At 38.8% G+C, this 20580-nt stretch overlaps 2 protein-coding genes across 6 annotated transcripts in view; one reads left to right on the top strand and one right to left on the bottom strand.

Annotated features, from left to right (window-relative positions):
- Window positions 1-4277, top strand: part of LOC149837080 (pumilio homolog 5-like) — a 119707-nt gene extending 115430 nt beyond the window's left edge. For all 4 annotated transcript variants that reach the window (XM_090005806.1, XM_090005804.1, XM_090005805.1 and 1 more), the window contains one exon: window positions 3758-4277. In XM_090005806.1, coding sequence (XP_089861932.1) covers window positions 3758-3780 — 23 coding nt within the window. In that variant the 3' untranslated portion in view covers window positions 3781-4277. The remainder of the gene's footprint in view (window positions 1-3757) is intronic.
- Window positions 4278-8200: 3923 nt separating this feature from the next.
- LOC149837079 (ABC1 family protein) overlaps window positions 8201-20580 on the bottom strand; it is a 31336-nt gene continuing 18956 nt past the window's right edge. For both annotated transcript variants that reach the window (XM_090005803.1, XM_090005802.1), the window contains 5 exons: window positions 15803-15960; window positions 10670-10742; window positions 10377-10571; window positions 10106-10199; window positions 8201-9221 (listed from right to left, as the gene is read on the bottom strand). In XM_090005803.1, coding sequence (XP_089861929.1) covers window positions 8365-9221; window positions 10106-10199; window positions 10377-10571; window positions 10670-10742; window positions 15803-15960 — 1377 coding nt within the window. In that variant the 3' untranslated portion in view covers window positions 8201-8364. The remainder of the gene's footprint in view (window positions 9222-10105; window positions 10200-10376; window positions 10572-10669; window positions 10743-15802; window positions 15961-20580) is intronic.

The following is a 20580-nucleotide window of genomic DNA, read 5'->3' as shown; positions in this document are numbered from 1 at the left end:
TCACCCCCCGAAACTCCTCCAACAGTGGGGCTAGGGTCGGTGGCACTGCTGCTTCGACCTTCCCTTCCTCTGCGCGCACTGCCACTAAGAATGTCTGCTCCCCATGCTTGACACCCTTCTTTAGTTGCATTGCCGACAACACTGAAGACTTGCCTTTCTGCGTAAGGCACTGCACTGTGTGGGACAGGTCTGACTCCATGATCGTCAGCGTGTTGAATTTTGGCAACATCATGACATTCTGGTTTCGCAGAAACTCCATACCCAAAATCATCTTGAAATCGTCCAGGGGCACCACAGAGAAGTTGGCTTTACCGACCCAACTTCCCACTTGAATAGCCACATCTCTTGCTTCACCAAGGATGGGCTTGGCCTCAGAGTTTACCGTTTTAATGGTCCTCTGCTTTGGCCCATGCTTCAAGCCCAACCGCTCTGCCTCTTCCCGCGAGACAAAATTGTGTGTGGCCCCGGAGTCTATCATTACTGAAGTAGACTTTCCATTCATAATAACTTCAGCGTACATGAGTTCCTTACTGACCTGCATGTTTTTAGTTGCACAACTTCTAGCTGCATTAATCGATCGCATGACGCCCATCCTCGGTTGCATGGTCTCAGTGTCGCTGCATTCTTCCTGTGCAGCATTGGCTTGCCCGTCGTCCTTTACAAGGCGCTTTGGGCATTGCCGGGCGATATGTCTATCACCACAGAACCAACATGTCACAACCGCACCCTTGTTGCTGTTGTTATGCTTTGTGTAGTTATGTTTCTTTTCGGATTGATGGCGTGTCGACGCCTTACCTTTATCGTTGCGCTGCTCATCCTTCTTGCCTCCGTGGTCAGGCTTTTTCCCAACTTTGGTTGATGGGGTGAAAGGTTTGCGCTGAGTATCAACTAAGCGCTCAGCCGCCACATATGCATCTTCCAAAATACGGGGGTTGCTCCTTTCCACTTCAGACTGTGCCCATGGTTGAAGTCCCACAATGAACCAGTTGAGCATGTCGTCTTCTGGCATGTTAGGTATCTCAAGCATAAGCTTCTGGAACGTTCTGACATAGTCTTGCAACGAACCAGTATGTTTGAGTTCACGAACCATCCGGTAAGCCTGTCTCTGCGCATTTCTTGGCATGAAGTAGTTGCGCAACTCTACTTTGAAGTCGTCAAAGGTGTCTATCACACATTGACCCCTCTCCATGTCATTGCGCTTCCGCCTCCACCAAGCGATAGCATCACCATCAAGTAGGGCCGCTGCAGCCTTGATCCTCAGATCTTCGAGGGTCACATTTTGGATATCCAAGTAGTCTTCTACTTGGAACAAGAAATTCTCAATGGCCTTGCTGTCGCGAGAACCATTGAATTTTGCGAGTCTAGGTACATCAATCCTTGATGGTCTCTCACCGTTTCCGCCATTCAGGGTCACCGTCCGCTGCAACGTACGGTTCCTCAACTCAAGATCGGTCACTGTAGTCGTCAACGAAGTGACCTGCCCCATTAGTAAGTTCACCTGCTCTTGCAGGCTCGCCACCACATCATTCAATCCATTGAATGATTCACATGCGCGTGAAATCGCTTCATCGTACGAAGTCACATCTTCCACCAACTTGTTAACAGTTGCAGCCAACTCTTCTTGGCCCCGAGGTGAACCCATCTCCTCAGCTTCGGCAACTGCCTTGCCTCTGGTGTTGCGCAAGTGTTGATAAGGCGCCACGATGTCTTGCTCACAAATCGCAGCCTGTCGGCGTGTCTGTCGACACCGACTCCGGAGTTCCTTCTCCAGCACGAGAACGGGCTCTGGTACCACTTGTCACGGGCCTATTTCCTTCAATGGGCCAGCGCGGCGCGACGGTCCTTCCTTACCGCCGCAAGCCTACTCGTCAGCTCGCTTGCCGGTCGCGGAAGCTTGTATTCAGAGTGCAAGAGAGCAAGAGAGAATAGAGGGAGAGAAATTGCAATCACAAGAAGCAATCACAACGAGGGTGAACAAAAGAAAGCTCAACGCATTTAATTCATTCACAATTTTGCCCGCAGGCTATTACAGTTCAAGTATACGGGCTGCCCCTTCGGGGTATTGATTCACCTGAACCGGGCAGCTTACATCAGACTCAACAAAAGCAAAACAGACTCTAGCGCAACTGTACACTGTAAGTCGCAAGGGGACAGTTGTAGTGCCATATCTAAGTGATGACAATTAGATGACATTGGTGCAATGCCATATTCATACTGGTGTTGCAATATGCAGGTTCAAATTTGATTCAGGATCCGAAATGCATTTAAATCTAGATAATGTCTTTTCAGACTGAAACCAAGTCCCATGATGTGTCGATAACAAGGACCTCTTTCAAGATTAAATACTGAAGTCGACAATTTAGATTTCATGGACCAGGCATTTCTTTGCATTTAGATCAATGTTTGGTCTCTGATTTTTTTTTTTGCAATGATCAGCCTTTCATGAATCAATCAATCTGGGGGGCTTTGGGTAAGGTTGGTTTCACCCTCACCCCCCAACAAAAAGTATAGCAGCTAGGACACTCCTATCCCACCAAAAGGGATACTTTGACTTGTTCCAACAATGCTCATCGCACGAATCAATCAATCTGGGGGGCTTTGGGTAAGGTTGGTTTCACCCTCCCCCCAACAAAAAGTATAGCAGCTAGGACACTCCTTGCCCACCAAAAGGGATACTTTGACTTGTTCCAAAAATACTCATCGCACGAGGCTTGCCAGTACCAGTGAACTTAATTCAGCTAATCCTTCACTCAGAGTAGACTCCATTCAAGAAAGTCTTGTAACCCTTCTGCTGGAAACTGCCATATTTATTTTTGACTCAAGCAGAAGAACCAAGATGTATTTTAGGTGTGAAAAATAGAGCTTACAAAATACTCTTATAGGGTTATCACTCTGTTATCTTACATGTGAGCTATATCGAATCCAAGGCACAGGACAGTTTGATGAACATGTAGGAAGAAGGTTGCTCTTCATGCATTACGTCTTGGAATTTATAAGTGCCATTCTAGCAATATGATATGCTAGCTTAAGCTGATGGCCTGAGAAAAGTCTCAGCATTCCAGCAGTTTTGGGTTTGACAAGCAAATAAAGGATTGTTTAAAAAGGTACCAACCGTATTCATCTTGTTGCCATTGACAACTGTATTCATCTCATTCTGTATTTGGATATCATGATTCATTACTGTATCCTCCAGAATTCTGCACAATCTATTTACAGCGAACCTAATATTTATGAGACCTGCTATCAGTCATTGTATTCTGGACAAATTACGAATTTTAAGAAATATGTTTTTTCTCTGAGGGTGCGTTTGATGGGTGCAATTAATTCTCCCCCACTGAAAAACTTTCGGTTTTTGGTGGGACCGACATGCGCCCATCAAACACGCGATTATTACTTGTTTTCCACCATTTGAGAGGTTTAAATTCTCAAAAAGTGAGGGGAGATCTTTTTCCCCCAGATAAGTTTCTCATCAGGGAGGAACATATCTGGCGTAGCAAACTCCCCCTGAGAGTTGGCGTCTCCTAGTGTTTGACACAATGGAGAGTTTGTGACTAGGTCACACTAGTAGTAAAGGGAAGAATAGTTCACTCTGTGCTCACCATGCGATGGAATGATAATATCTTCTACCATTAAGTTTAGGCTGTAACTTGAGTTCAGAAAACAAACACACATTGTTTCTGTTTTTTTTATTTGGTAAGTAATCTCTTCATTTTTGTTGTTAGGTTGCTCATCTTTCCTTTTGTTTCTTTCTGGACAGAAACATCTATTTCTGGTGGATGAAGACACATTTCAAATGTTCTGGAGTTCATACAGGTGTTTTTATGTTTAGAAAGTACTGCAGAGACATGAAAGTACTGGCTGCAGTCTAATAGGCACATGCCTTACCAGGTGACATTTGCTGAGGCTTTCAGCTGCCTAACTGTACAGGTCAGAACTTCTTTAAGTAGTTCACAACTGTAAAGTGTGTAACAGATATTCACGTAGTGTAGTTGTGTAGTTAATGCTTATCAAAAAGAAGAAAAAAAGAAAAAAAACTTGGTTATCAAAAAAAATTTGTGTAATTAATGATATGGTCATGTACAGAACTCTCTGTAAATCTCATATTGGACAAGGTGAATGTGTACGAATCAGCATTCCCATGAATTACCAAGTTTGGATCATGTCTATCAAGTTGGATTGTTTCTTCTTGGTGATGGGTTGTTGAGCAATGGATTGCATTCCTCCTAACACATATTTCCTGTATTAACACTTATTTGGTAGAATGCATATATTTGGATCAAGTTCTGATTGCATCAAACGCTCTACCAAACGGTCGTTTTTTATTTTGGGAAAGCAGCGTGTCCCATGACCTTTATTTTTAAGCATGTGCATAGACTAGCGACAAAACCTTTTTTGGGTAAACAGCGCCAGCCAAATTCTCGTGGTCAATTGATTGTTTTTTATTTTTTCACGTTTTCTTGGCAAAGATGGAAAAAATAGAAAACCAATTTTAAATTATTTTTAAAAGAAAATGTAAAATAACTTGAGAGCTAAAGAATTTAATTTCTGCTGTTTTTATCCAGATATACCGGCCAGCCAATTTCTGGCGGTTTTTCACTTTTTTTGAAAAAGTGCTGAAATTTGTCATGGTATCTTTGAAAATGAAGTTGGAAACTGACGGAAGCAGATCAGGTCATGCTGAACATGAGCGGTTTTGCTCATTCTGACATCGTGGCCATCCGATTTGCATTTTAAAAAGCTCAAAAGTCAACAAAACCACGTGGCATTCATCCAAAATGCAAACAGACGGCCACGATGTCGGCATGAGCGAAAATGCTCATGTTCATCATGACCTGATCTGCTTCGGAAACTGACCGGTGGCGGTGTGCTTTCATGGCATCTTTATCCATAAAAAATTGGAGAATGATCTTTTACCCAGACCTGGACCTGGAGTAGAACGTGCCTCAGCTAGATCCGTTATGACCCTAATCTGGACCCAATGAAGCTGTTACTGAGTTGTGTTTGGGTCCAGAACCGATCAAATCTAGCCAATGACCTACTAGTTGGCATCCCTATCGCCAGAGGCCCAGTTGAATCATTAACCCTATTTGATTGTGGCGAAGCTTACTACAACCAATGTTGGGCACTGCAACAATTTATGAACCAGAATAGGCATCTAAGAATGTCAATATCAACTCGAGTAACAAGCATTTTGAGAAAAAAATCTTAACAGTAACATCAAATCACAAACTACGCTAAAAATGCCCTTGCCCCCTTTTAATGAGGGGACAATTTTCCCATTACAGAGATGCAAGAAGAGTAGGACAAACTTCATTATGTCCTTTGTTTCACTCGATCAAAAAACAAAATCGAATGTTATTCCTCTTCGTCTTCATTTTCGGGAAACTGTTCCTATCTCATGTTCAGTTGGACGAGCTCAAGATTAGTTCTAGGGATTTGTTAGCTGAGCAACCCCAAAATTTGAGGTGGTTTGTCTAATATGACATACGCAAATTGATGTTATGTTCCATAAGGTCCGGCTGAGTGCTAGTCTTAATACATCCAAGATCAACGTCCAATTGATTGAATTTATTTCACACACAAAGCTGGAGAGATCCTCTTCTTGGTGCAATAATTAAGTACTTAAGTTTATGAAAATGTAGGTGTGGCTTGAGAGCAGTTACTGTTTCAGAAATGCAAAAGGTTAGAGCCGATCTTGGTACACATCAGGAACATGACTTATATTGAATCGATGCAACAGGAAAAACGATGTCTCTTCTTTTTGAGGATGCCAACTAACTGGGTTTGGTTCGGATATCCCACTGGTTAACTAACATTTAGTCAAATTTGGTAGCAAATTTCATATCGCGATTAGTAGTTAGCTAAATAGGCTGGATTTCAGTAGTCTTACATACGAATCCAAATCTCTCTACACGTAAAGTGTATGAGCTCCAAATCTGACTCTGAACCTGATTAGATCATATCTACTTTTAACATATATATACTTGGTCATATTTCTGGTCTCAATTGAGATTTGGACCCAATCAACCACAATCAGTCTTTAATCCTAATTGCTCAAGGACAGGAAATTTTCAAGTCCCAAGGATTCCTGTCTGAATCAATTCCCTACGTTTGGATTTCCTTTTCATGTCCACTTCCCAACGTCCACCTCCAGAGCCATGCCTAAACCATCTATGACCAGACAGGGGATGCAAGCGACCCTTTGCCCACCACCTGTTTTGGACCACTCTAATGCTCTGTTTGGGGGCCGGAAATGGGAGGGGAGATGAACTATCTACATCAAGTGTTTGGGAACCTTGTTTGGGGAGACGAGAACGGTGTTGAGAGTGGATAAGGGGTTGCAGATGGGCTATTTTCAACTACATCCTCACAAGGATGAAGCCTCATCACCCATTTTCTTGTCCACTCCCATCACCCCTCTTATCTCCTTTCCAACACCTGCTTCCAAACAGAGGACGGTTAGAGATATTTAGGTAGTGTAAGTGTTGGAAGGCCTTGCACCAATCAGCAAAGGAACCCAGATTTGGGCGTGCGGCAAACTCCTCAATCTGGCTGAGAGAATGCATCACACCTAGGGGTGTCAACAGGTCGGGTTTGGTTCGGATCCAGGTGGAACAAGACTTGGACCAGATTTTTGGGTATGGTATCAAGTCGGAATCTGGCTCTAATCAGGTCTACTATAAGAGAAACCATACCTGGACCTGATAAGAACTACATGAACCAGACCCAGACCATACCTGGTAAGATAATATTTTTTATCATTTGCACATTGACATTGCAGGTCTTAATTGGAACCCAGGTCGAGCCCGTGTCTGGTATAAAATTTCACAAACTATACCCGGGTCCATGTATTAATCGGACCTTCGAGTCTGGACCTGGGTATTAATCGGGTTTTCTTATTTGTCACCATACCCAGACCCTATAAGGTTTGGTTCGGGTAAACCAGGCCCGTTGACACGCCTAATCACGCCCTGTAGGCTTTCCAACTATTAGAGTTGACAGAGGTTTGGTTCGGGTAAACCAGGCCCGTTGACACCCCTAATCACACCCTTAGGCTTTCCAACTATTAGAGTTGACAGAGCTAAATATCCTTAAGATTGCACATCTTAATATACAGCCATTGCTGAAGAGGTGTCATGCTCTTAGCACCCGCTTGTGTCAAGGTATATGTTCTACCATTTCCATTTTCACTTTTCTTAACTGGGAATAATCAAAATTAGACCCAGTACACTGGTTGGGGATGCACCCGAGAGCAGATCAAGTGATCTGCTACCTCCACAATGTACACAAGGACCATGAGGTCCTTGTCGGATGAAGATATCAAATCACTTTCTTAAAGTGATTTGACAGATCACCTGATCTGCTCACGATGCACCAACCAGCCGCGTCAGATCCTATGCCATAAAGATGCGGACGTGAATATAGTTTGTGATGTTAGTTCACATTTTTTTGCAAAATAGGACACGAGGAGTTGAGGACAAAGTTCTTTAATTATTTTGTTTTTTCGAATCTAAACTTTTATGTTAAGAAAAGACTAACCATATGCTTCAAATGCATGACACGTGTTGTGTCATGTCCCCTGGACACGGAACCAAAAATGGTATGTTCCTATGACATCGGTTATATATAAGCTGCACAAACATTGCCAAACAGGTGAATTCTCCAGTGACTCAATCCCCAATCATGATCCAAAACCTACGTAGTTCCATAACAAACCAAGCTGTATTTGACCCAGATGAACCCAAGACCTGCTTGGCATGCAACTAGGGTTGGGAAATGAGACAAGTCACTCCTGGTTCAACTCGTGATCGGCTCACAAAGAGATTGTTCAAAGTCATAATAAACTCAGCAAGCTAAACACAAACAGGTGTTTGGCTTGCAAACAGCAAGTTCAGAGTTCAAGTTCTATGGCTTCCAGCTCTGAAACAATATGTTTTTTTTTCGTAAACAAGTCCTGAGATTAGCTCAACAAGTTTAGACTTTAGAGTTCAAATCCTATTACTCCCAGCTTTTAGACAACATTAACTTTTTATACAAAGCCAGCTCGAACTCTTGTTTAGCTTGAGCTCGACTCCACAAAAAAGAGCCAAGCTTAAACACTTCATGTTTGGTTCATTCAGCTGGTTTACCAGCTCTAGATGCAACTTATGGAAGGCGGGATCTAGCAGCCCTGTTGTTTGCTACGACGGAAAAACATTAATTTTGGGGGAAATTGAAACTGATTATGTTATTATTCCATCACTATCATCATCATCATCATCGCACGCCGGGTCCCAAGTACATGGGTTTGGCTTATTACTATTAAATACATAATAAAATACAAACAATGACAAAAAGATTCATGTAAAAAAAACAATGAATTGCTCATGATGAATTAGTAGGGGCTCCAGTAGTCCTTCCCAAATTGAACTGCATATCCGGTCCCTTCTCCCCAAAAGTTGAGAACTCCTCGGGCACAGGAATCTGAAGCTCAGAGCAAACTAACTGAACTATCTTCCTGGTCACACCTCCAAATGACATCTTGTTTACCGTTATAGCCATTGCAAACCCGTTCTCTATATCACAAAACCCAGTTGATCCTCCAACTCCAGAATGCCCAAAGCAAGTCAGCCCCTCTGAAGAAGGAAACCTCCTGAAACCTAGCCCAAACTTCTCATTTTGAATAACCATATCTCTGTAGTGTTCACCTACACCCAAGAGTGCATCGTGAATCCTAGGGTTAGCATACATCCTGCTACCTACTATATTATCTAGGTCCTCATCATCAATGCTGATGATATGATTGTTATCATCATTGTCTACAGCCCTGTATCCCTTTTTATGACTGCTGGTGCCATTGCTGTATTCAGATTTTTTCGCAACTGCTGCTGTTTTCTTTCTACCTTTTGCCTTCTTGGCATCTTCCCGGGAAGGGAACTTTGGGATGTGGGGGTGGCTTCCCAGAGGCGGGCTACTTGTCATGTGTGGAAGGGGGATGTTGCCTGCAGCAGCTAAAGTTGCATAGTATCGAGCCAATGCACGGGCAGAGCAGTGGCCGTTGGCGGCTGGAATGACAGCACGCCTAACAGGCAGCATGTTGAAGGTGACAGGAATCTTGGACACAAGTGAGGAAATATCAGTTGTGCTCAAAGATGCTGGTGCTCCACGCATATTGGCATATTTGGTTATTCCTTCAAGGTCCTCCATATCGACAGTAAGAGTAGCCAATCGTGATTCCACCCCTGAGAGGGGAAAATTGCAAATCACATGATTATATCTCATAAAATAATGAAAACAGTGAATCAACAAACTTATACTTCTAGAATAAGAAATAGTTGTCTACAGATGGGGGTGTGAGTGCGTACACATAAGCACTTTTTATCAGATTTGGGATATAAGCATAGTTGCAATCTGAAACGCTCACATGGAGTTCCCATGATCAAGATCATTTTCACATAATAAGACATGAGCAAATACATAGCATGGCTAAACTGCAACCAAGAACCTATCAATTGAAGCTAGTAGTTATTTGAAGTTTCTTAGTGTAGAGGTGTACCCTAGGTTGATAATAAGGGTGAATCTTGCCTTCTGTTTTCTACACTACTGCTAAAGGATAAACAAAAATGGACCCGTGAGTGATGACAGTGTGCTTCTCTGAAAAAAATACACGCCCCTGGCATTTAGTCACTGCTAAACAATCAAACCAGGAATTCTTAGACAATGTTTTACCATTTTTGCAATTAAAACAGCAAAAGTATCAACTAAATATTTAAAGACATGAATTTTCCTGAAAGGGCAAAAGCACTATACAGTTTTCATTCTTTTTCTCAAGAAGCTAAAATGAGCTTATGGAGATCTTGTATAATGATTTTCAAGTGCATGTTTGAAAAGATTTTAGCTGTATATCCAAAGCAAACAACTAAGTGAATGAGCAAACCTTCATTAAAAAATGAATGAAAAAAAGGAAAGACCAGAGTTGGCAAAGACAGACACAAAAACATGCACGCACACACAATCACACATGCATGTCACAACCAAAATTCATAGACATGCAGACAGGCACCAAAAATCATTTATAAGCTGTGAGTACGATTTTCAGAAATTGAACAGAGAAATGTTCTAATACCTGGTGGAATGCCAATGTACAGTTCACCTTCAATGTTGAGAGGGTGCACAATTGCTTCCTCCAGAACCTCTTGAAAGCTCTTACCAGATGCGTGCTATTTTTGTCATTTCATTCAGGAGCATAACAATATAATCAGCATAAACACTATAACGCCACATACACTAATTTAAAGAATAACGTGCCCCCTATTGTGACTAAGTATCTATAATGCCTTATTCACTTAGATGATTATGGTATCAACATCACAAAGTAAAAGAAACATTGTACACACCTCTATAATTCCACCACAAATCCAACCAAAAGACAAGTAGTGATATATTTGCTCAGAACCAGGTTCAGTCTCTGGTATGGCTGTGGCAATGCGCTTTAATGATTCAGCCCAATCACACATGACTAAAGGGTTTTCCTTCATAACATCCCCCATGGCATTGTGGAGTCCAGATGTATGGTTAAGTACATGGAATACCTAATCATAAATAAACAAATAAGGCAAGATACAGTGTCCAATGATACACATTCAGCATTCATAAATTGGCAAAAGTCATAAATTAGTTTGAAAAGAACCTTTATCTGGTCTTTTCCATTGGAGCTGAAATATGGCCAAATGTTTCCCACGTTCTCTTCAAGCTTCAGTTTCCTATAATTAAAGAAATTCAAAAAGTAATCTCAATCAATGGTACACAAATAAAGGATACGCCAACAACTGGAACCTGATGTAAAATAGTGTTGGGGTTCACATGAAAAATACAGATGGAGACAGAGAACTGTCATGCATCACAAACAGGCAAAAGCAATTTTCCTAATGAATCATGAAATACAAAAGAGAAGTGGCATGAATGACGTAAAAATCAAGAGAATGGTCTTTTACAAGCTACAGAAATACATCAATTCCATAGAACGAGGATGTGAATTAAGACAACTTTACTCCATGCAGCGGAGCTAAGTAGTTCATGCACTATTAATGGAAGCCTGCCTAAACCTGTATATGTATGTTAAGGCATAAGTCATGCTGCTAATGATAAAGCAAATTGCCATGTCATATGGTAGCATTTATTTCCCATGTCAACATGACACCAGACACAACAACAGATCCTACCACAACACTTCATGAACACGGTCAAACCAGCATCAGACACAGTCAATAGCATGCCCTTCATCCATTTCTTTCCATAATGTTGGTCATTTATCTTATAATTGCAGTTTTTCCTTTTAAAATTTGTTACTGATTAAATTAAATTTCAACTTTCAATGTAACATTCACTATGTAAATTTTTATTCATATAATGATTTAAAATCGCTGTTCAATATTTGCACTTTAGATTCATTCCAAGCATGTCTCATGCCCATGTTTGTCTATTCGACAGGCAAATCAGTCCTAATACACAAAAATAAAAGGAAAACCCAGAAAAGGATGTGAGACTCACGAGGGGAATATTGATACAAGAGGTCATGGCCAAGCATAAGTAGAGCAAATTGATACAAGTCTAAATGAAAAAAGAAATGAACCAACAGTGTCAAAAGGATTGAATTGATCAAAGGAGAAATATATGATCTGAAGAATGATGTTCAATCCACAAGAAACAAAATGGAAACTAATCCCACAGTTCACTATGCATACAATCTTACAATGACTGGATGGTACTAAAGGCGCTGATATTTGCCAAGTACAAACTTCTTATGTGCAAACATAAGATGCATGTCTAATCTTAAACGTAGCAGCAAGGATTACATGGATAAAAAGTATTTTGACATTTTATAATATGGTTACCCTAATTGTGTAAACACTAATCCCAGTAATGCACCACACCCAATCCCTCTGGAAAGTTTTGCAAAGCAGGTGGTTGTGCTGTTAGACCCAAAGACGCATTTGAGAACCATATCATCTACATACTTTATCTAAACAGTGGAAAAACTGAAATATTTAAATATGTAAACAGAGGTAAAGCACTGACTTCTGGGAAAAAAATGAGTGTTCCCAGGGGCCGAGTCATGGGCAAAACTATTAGGCAGCTACTAGGTCTTCTTTGTACTTCTGATTTCTGACAATCCAAAATACCTAAATTTTCAACAGTTAAAAATTCCTGTCTAGAAAGCAATTCTTCAGTCCAAGGGAATTAGTTAATTAAGATGCACCCTTGCCAGACATTTCTATAGGAGTAACACTGAGGGAAAGGGGGAGTAACTTACATGACAAAAAACGAATGGTGAGAACAGACAAATGAAAACCAATGCCTCTAAAGAATGAAAAGATTGTTAAATTGTACATATACATATACATATTTGTGTATATAGTATAGTATATATGTATATATATATTATATGTATATATATTTATATTGTAAATATATATTATATACTGAAAAGATTGTTAAATTGTACATATACATATTTGTGTATATAGCATAGTATATATGTATATATATTTATATTGTAAATATATATTATATATATTCTTTATATATATATAATATATGTGGGACCAAGTTAAACTTGGTGATTTGCTCCCAACGGCTAGAATTCTAGCATTGGGAGGTCCTTCTCTCCATTTTTGTGCTCTTTCTCTCTCTCTTCTCTCCCTATTGTGTATAAATAAGGGTGTTCTCCCCTTTGTAAAGTATGCTTTTTCACACTTGATTTATGGAATAAAATATATATTTTTATAGCATTCATTCTTGTGAGTGTCCCCTTCATGGGATTGTGAGTGTGTTTCTTAGAGAACACTTTTGTAATCAAGTTAATGGACTTTTGGTTCATGATTAAAGACTCCTTGCATCTTTACATGTTATCAGAGCTTGACTCTTTCATTCTCATTCAAGTGTTCTTGGTTGAGATATTGGTGGAGTGCTCGTGGATTGTGATCGTGCATCATTGGAGGATTCAAGTGCTTGGTGGAGTGATTGTGTTCTCTATTTTGTTTTTCCTCTCCTCTTCTCTCTTCTTCTCTTTATCCCTCTCTCTACCCATCTCTTGTAAAATGGATGACAATGAAAATGTCACCATTAAACCCATGAAACTCAATGATTTTAACTATGTAACATGCCTTATTTGGGAAAAAGGGTTGTGGGGACTAATAGATGGATTCAATTCGAAACCCAAGCTAGTCCTCACCAAGGTAGAAGGTGAGAAAGAGGTACCTCTAAAAGAGAATAAGAAGACCAAAGCTATAACCACTTATGAGAAGAAGTGAAAGGAATGGAGGATGGGACATGCCAAGATTATGTCTTGGCTCATTAGTAGTGTGGATGTTAAAAAGTATTCTAGCCTTGCCAAATTTGAACATGCTAACAAGGCTTGGGATTATTTTAAGAGAATGCATTCTCTTAAGGATATTGCACATGTATGCAATGTTCAAGATAAAGTTTGAACCATGACCCAAGGGGATAGAACTATTAGAAAACGCTATAGCGATCTATCCGAACTTTAATAATAATTGGTTCTTCTTGAGCCAAAATGGCATTGTCTCAAAGATATAGAACTCCACCAAAGACAAATGGATGCAAAGCATTTTTATCAATTTATCAATGGTCTTAGACCAGAATTTGAATCTACTAAATTAATTCTCCATACAGAAAAAGTTTCCTCTATTGAAGATACTATAGAAGAGTTGAGTAAGGAGGAAAATAGATTGAAAAAGTGTATAACTAAAAGTGAGGATGACTTAGTCTTGACCGTCTCTAGACCGGGGAATTATATACATGCATATAAGCCACCTCATTATAAAGGACAACAAAATGACTATGATAGAAGAAAAACTATTCGCCATCATTGTCATGAACCGGGACACATTAGGCCTCAATGTCTTAAACTAAAAGGGTAATTAGAGAAGAAGGTTGCTTCTATCGGTTCTTCACAAGAGTCAAGTGATATTTTCACACCTCAAGATCCATCCATTGGAAGCATGTCTCTGTCTCAATTAGTGAAAGCTCTCCAACCACTTCTCAAGGGGGTGTCTTCAACTAGAGTGGTTGCTTCATCTTATTCCAACTCTGGTAAATTTCCTTGACTATTTGATTCTGGTGGATTTTTTCACATGACCCCAAACAATGATATTTTATCTGAATATCATAACAACTCAAGTGTGTATGTTTTTACGGCTAATGGTACATATCTTCAAATTGAAGGAATAGGGAATTTTGAAAAAGATCTTTTAAACTCAAAAAGTTTTTTATTTCAAATGTAACGCCCCAAAATTTAACCCGAAAATATTGCATTTTTTTAAAAATAAGAAATGCAATAGAAATAATAATTTAAGCTTCGGTTAAAATTCTGGGCTGGTTACATGCGTTTGGATCCAACAACACTAGTTCATCAGTCAACTTAAATTAATCATCAAATAAATATATCGTTTACAAACGAGTATGAATAAAGATTAAATGTTCAAGCGACATCCCGGGAACACAAAAATTAATGGTTCTTAGCGCTTCTCCTCTCCCTTCTTGTGCTCTCTCTCTCTCTCTCTTAGCTCTCTCTTCTCTTCCTATTGTGTATAAATAGGAGTGTTCTCCCCTTTGTAAAGTATGCTTTTGCACACTTGATTTATGAAATAAAATATATATTTTTATATTGTGTTCACTCCTGTGAGTGTCCCCTTTGTGGGATTGTGAGCAATGTAGCACAGACTCTTCTAACAGGGCACTGCACCCGCGTCGCACCCGCATGACACTTGGACACGGCTTCCTTTGTGTCAGGTGAAGTCAACCACACTGAGATTCATTTTTGTCCAAAAGTAGATTCAGTTAACCCTAAGTCCCTAACCAAGTCCAGTTTTATATATATTATATATAAATACATAAATGCACACACATGAACATAGTGCTAACTTAAAACTGTTAAAAATTATATATATATACCCTCCCCACACCCAAGTAGTTTTTAAGTGTCGCATTCGCACCTATGTGACATAGATTGTGATTGTGATCCTTAGAGAACACTTTTGTGATTATCCACTCAAGTTAGTGGACTTTTGGTTCATGATTAAAGAGTCCTTGCATCTTTGCAAAGATTGACACTACATTTGAGGACACTTACCATGTGTTTCTAAGAGAGAAGAGCTTATTTGTTTCTTGTCATGGACTATTTCCAAGTCTATACATATTTTGTCCGGGCACTTGCAAAGAGAAAAGAGGACAAAGGATTATCATGGTATAGATGCTAAATGAAGTAGTGATATGTGGATCTAGCATCCAGCTTAAACCTCAAGCTCCTATCATGTCAATGCTGCCAGCAATCCAACATCAGGGGTAGTTTGGAACTACTAAAAAAGGAAGAAGATTAAAAAAGAAAAAGATTTTCGTGGCACTAGATAGCTCTCAAGGATTTCTGGGCTCAGTCAAGATACCATTTCCTCTAAGGGGCATTTGAATACCACGGATCTCTGGGTGAGATATGTGGACACTTCCATCGAGGTCAGATCCAGTGTGGGGCCCACACCAGATCCGACCTCCTCCCAAACATGGGATCTCAGGTCTGAGGGTCAGAGATCCTCAGATTTCTGGTCCAATGGGTGGGGATTGGACCAGAAATCTGAGGATTTGAGATCCTTGGTTATGAGATCTGAGGCTCTCAAACGCCCCTAAATGAAAGTTGAAACCATCATGTAATTCCTCAACTCTTAAAAACCATTATTAGCAAATAAAAGATGAGGCATAAACATTGGTTCTGATTCTTTTGAACAAGGAAAAGAAAATCATTTCATACCCATTATCCGCCAACCAATGCACCATTCCTGCAGTAATGCCCTTTGTAGCTGAGAACACTGGGAAAAGACTATCAGGTTGAACAGGCCTTGGGTCATATCTTCCAAGTGTTCCAGCAGCTGTATCTATTATGACCCTTCCATCCATATATGCGCATACCTAAATGGAAAAAGGATATTAGTATATTGGTAAAATTACAAGTATTCATCCACAAGTTATTTCTGTCAGTGTCAAAATGTATACTTTAAGGCCACTGTCTTGACTATCAAGACAAGAGTACTTGCAAACCATAACTTAGATTTTTATAGGCACCTAAAGAAAGGCAAATTAGGCATAGTATTCATGTTTTTAGACAATATATTGAATTGTCATTGCTTTCCATTTTCTGTCTACTCAAATAAAATTCTATTGACAGTTAGAACAAAAGAAAGAAAGAATGAAAAAGATAGGAACCTTCCAGAAATGTCAAATTTAATGGCTTGAAAGAAATTATCTATTATTATGTCTACATGCTTATGCATGTATATTTTGTTACTGAATGTAGGTATTGCATTGGTGTCTAATACTTTGAAATAGGTAGGACCAAGATTGTAAGTATTGTATGGTAACCCGTATCGGTCGGGCCCAAAATAAGGTATCGTATCGTAAAAAATTGTAAATTTTGAAAATAAACTAAAAAAAATTAGAAAAACTAACAAAAATTCTAAAAAATCATAACACGAAACAATGATGAAATACACAAAATGCAACCATAAAATCACATATAAAGCATTTATGTCTCTATTAAATGCATAAGACCATCAAACTTCAACTATCTTACAAGAACAATGCAAATATTAAATATCTTGCAATTAAGAACATGCCACAAGATTCATACTTTCATATTACATCAACAAAAATATTATGGCAATAGTTGCACTCAATTTTCACTCATTACTTGAGTGCTCCATTGTCATGCCGGATTATTTGATGCTATCTTTGTTGGAGGAGTGTGGAGTCTGATTTCTACCTTGATATATATCTCTAATTTTCATGGATTCAACTTTTGGATGGTATCCTTGTAATTTTACTCATAATAAAGTTTTTTTACCTTAACCTACTTCCTTTGATTGAAAAAATGGTGAAATGCACTTTTACTTTAGTAAACACGCAAAAGCCTTCTTCCTTGAGTACAAATCGCCCCCCAAATCACTCTCAAGAGTCCTAGGGTACGTGGATACCTCTCTAATGACTTCTACATAAATGAGGGAGTCGGTCTTCAAGAGGTATGCACTTGTATCGCGATACGATTGCTATAGTATCGCTATTCCTCATAGTAATGATATGTATCGTACCATATATACAACATTGGGTAGGACAATGAGCAAAAACCAGATAGAAGAGTCAGCAAGGACTACAGAATAAACTAATCACGTTGTGTATATCCATTCAACTTCAATAGGTTCTTTGGTTTCCTTTTGTGTGCAAGCCCACAATGAGGGGAACTGGAAGAGAAAGTATGCGCATTGTGATGACACCTTGTCGTCATATACTTAATCCATTATATGGGGAACATATTACAAGCATTAAATCCAATTTTGTTTGAGGTACCTCTTGTCAGTACAGCATCAGAGTAACACTATAATTCAGCACAAGCACTATGGATGACATTTTTTTAACTACTGAAAAATACCTGGCAATGGATTGTTGCAATTTAGTCCTAATTTTTTACAATGATTAAGCCCCATACACACACACACAATGACTAGCCCAAGTTATTTTGGGCCCATGCCTAGTGTTTTGCCTTCTTATTCATCTCCTTTCTTTTAATTATTTGTTGTTGCAGTAGGGTTTCAAAACCCTTTATCACTCCGTAAAAGGAGTGTCTACCTTGACAGCATAAATTTTCCAAATTATCCGAAAACTATATCAATGCTATTGCTAGCATATAGATATTAAGAGGACAAACAAACCTCTGTTTCAATTACAATATCTCATTATACCCTTTTGAGCAGGGTAAGTTGCTTGCAGCACTTGAGAGGGGTCAAGATAGCCTGGTGATGAGATGCATTTCCTAAACACATAACATTAGAAATCAAAATTTCAAATAGAAGGTAGCAGTCTTAATAGTCAAAAGCACAGCTAACGGAGTGCCTAGCAGCAGCACAGTGGGAGGCACCTAAAACTCTCTCTCTCTCTCTCTCTCTCTCTCTCTCTCTATATATATATATATATATATATATACCTTTTAAAGTAAAAAGGCATTTATATTTGATCACTAATATATCAGTGATGCATCATTAAACACCATGATGAAAATTGTAATATTATAATTTTTTAAATTAAATGCATATCAAATGAGTTCTAATTACATATGATACGTGTTTCTCAAGTATTTTGGGGAAATTTCAGAATTTATTTGGGAGCTTCTTTAGTAGTTGGTATTCCTAGATGGTTTCTAAAACAAGTTTTTTGAAGCAGTAATTGTAAAATCCACAAAATTCTCAAAATTTTCAAAATGAATAAAAGAGAATTTTTTGTGAATTACTTAGTTAAATACCATTTTCTTGGCAAATTATCAGTTGATTAATTAGAAAATTCATTATCGATAATATTTTGGCATTTATTCAAGTTATTAGATGTTTAATCAAAGAATTTACGAGGTTTTTACAAAGTATTTTATGCTTCGGGTCAACCCAAATGGATTTCGGTAGGGTTTAGACCCATATCAGGGTTTAAACCGGACATAGAAGGGATTGGATATATTTGAGACCCAAATGGACCCCCCAACGTATAAAGTGTTTTGGAATCCATTTGAAACCCCAAATGAATCCCAATAAGCAAAACGAGATTTAGATCCATTTGGAGACCAAAATGGATCCCACTAAGTAAAATGTGTTTTTGGAATCCATTTGAGACCCAAATGGATCCCACTAAGTAAAAAATATTTTAGATCCATTTGGAGACCCAAATGGGTCCTACTAATAAAATAAGATATTGGATCCACTGAATCCATTTAGAAGACCCAAATGGATCCCACTAAGAAAAAGGTATTTTGGATCCATTTGGAGACCCAAAGTAGATCCTCCTAAGTTTTGGATCCACTTGGAGATCCAATTCGATCTCACTAAGTGAAATAGGGATTTCAGATCCACTTGAATACCCAATTGGATCCCATTAAGAAGATAAGATTTTGGATCCATTTGAAAACCCAAATGGATCCTACAAAAATAAATAAATAAATAAATATATAATGAGATTTTGGATCCAATTAAGACCCAAATGGATCCTACTTAAGAAAACTAGATTTGAATTTGTTTGAGATCCAAATGGATATCACTAGTGTATAGTAAGTTTTGTGTGGATGCACCTAAGGCCCATATGGATCCTACTTATTTGGATAAGAACCTATACCCAAAAAGACACCACTCACAAATGGGATCTAAGAGATCAGATCCACAATTGGAAACAAGGTGATAAGAGTAAGACCATTAGAGAGTACTATACCACTATAAAAAAGCTTTGGGATCAAATGACCAAATTAGAACCAATATGAGAAACACCAAATGACGTTCTCCAAAAGAAGAGGCAAATCCTTGAAGAGCAATTATTCCAATTTATGAGAGACCTTATACCTAAATTTGAATAAGTTCGGGTAAATATTATTCATAGGGAAAAATCTCTTCTCTTACATTAAGTTTTGACTCAAGTTTGTACGAAGGAGACAATCTTGATATCCATGTCTGAATCCAAAGATAATGTGTTGGATGTATCTAGACCGGGGGGCTAACACCAATGCTTATAAACCTCCTCATTTATCCAAGCCTTACTACGGAAAACCTCACAATGATGATGCAAGGAAAAAGATAATGTTACAATTGTGGAGAACCGGAAAAAGGAAGAGAAGAAAAGAAAGTGGCATTCATAGGATCTTCTCAAGACAAATGTAAAACCAATGGAGATTCAAATTCCGTTGGAACTATGATGTTGTCTCAACTAGTGGAATCCTTACAACTACCCCTCAAAGCCTCCTCTTCCTCCATTTCAGGAGCCGCGGTCTCTATTTCATCTTCTCCTGGTAAGGTTTTTTGGCTTTTAGATTCCGGAGCTTATTTTTAAATGACCCCAAATGAATCTTTACTTTCCGATTGTAGCACTAATTCAACAAAACACATGTTTTTATTACCGATGGGTCCTCTCTTGATATTAAAGGTATTGAAAATTTTAAAAGATTTTCAAAAAATTTCATTCCAAAAATTAGATTTGTTCCTAAATTAAATTTGAATGTTATTTTTGTTTCTCAAATTTTTAACCATAGGTGTAGTGTCTCCTTCTCCTAAAATGCATGTTGGGTGCAGGATCTCCAGCCAGGGAAGCAGATTAGGGAAGGCCATAGAGAAGGAGATCTTTACTACATGGATCAACTTGTTCTTTCAAAAGAACTTTTTTGTTATAATGTATAAAATGTGGACATTGTTTTGTAGCATCAAAGGCTAGGACATTCTAGCATATCTAAATTGTTTTAAAAATTTTTGTAATAAAGAATTTCATTGTACCGATTGCATTCTTTTTTTTGTAAAAGGAAAGCTAGGGTTAGCCAGACCCCCACCAGTTATTATTCAACGTACCACTGGGTTTTGAACCTGCAACGTCCCACCACAAGGAGACGTGCATTGACAGCTCCTACCAACCACGTGGAGCCTCCGTTGGTATGTACCGATTGCATTCTTGGCAAAATGAAAGCTTTTTCTTTTCCTATTAGAACCTTTTTCTCATCTCAACTGTTTAAATTAGTGCACT

Source organism: Nuphar pumila, chromosome 5 (assembly GCF_984573655.1).
Source record: "Nuphar pumila chromosome 5, dmNupPumi1.hap1.1, whole genome shotgun sequence".
Lineage (NCBI taxonomy): Eukaryota > Viridiplantae > Streptophyta > Magnoliopsida > Nymphaeales > Nymphaeaceae > Nuphar > Nuphar pumila.
Note: the sequence above shows the minus strand (reverse complement) of the source record. Positions and strands in the feature narration are given on the sequence as shown.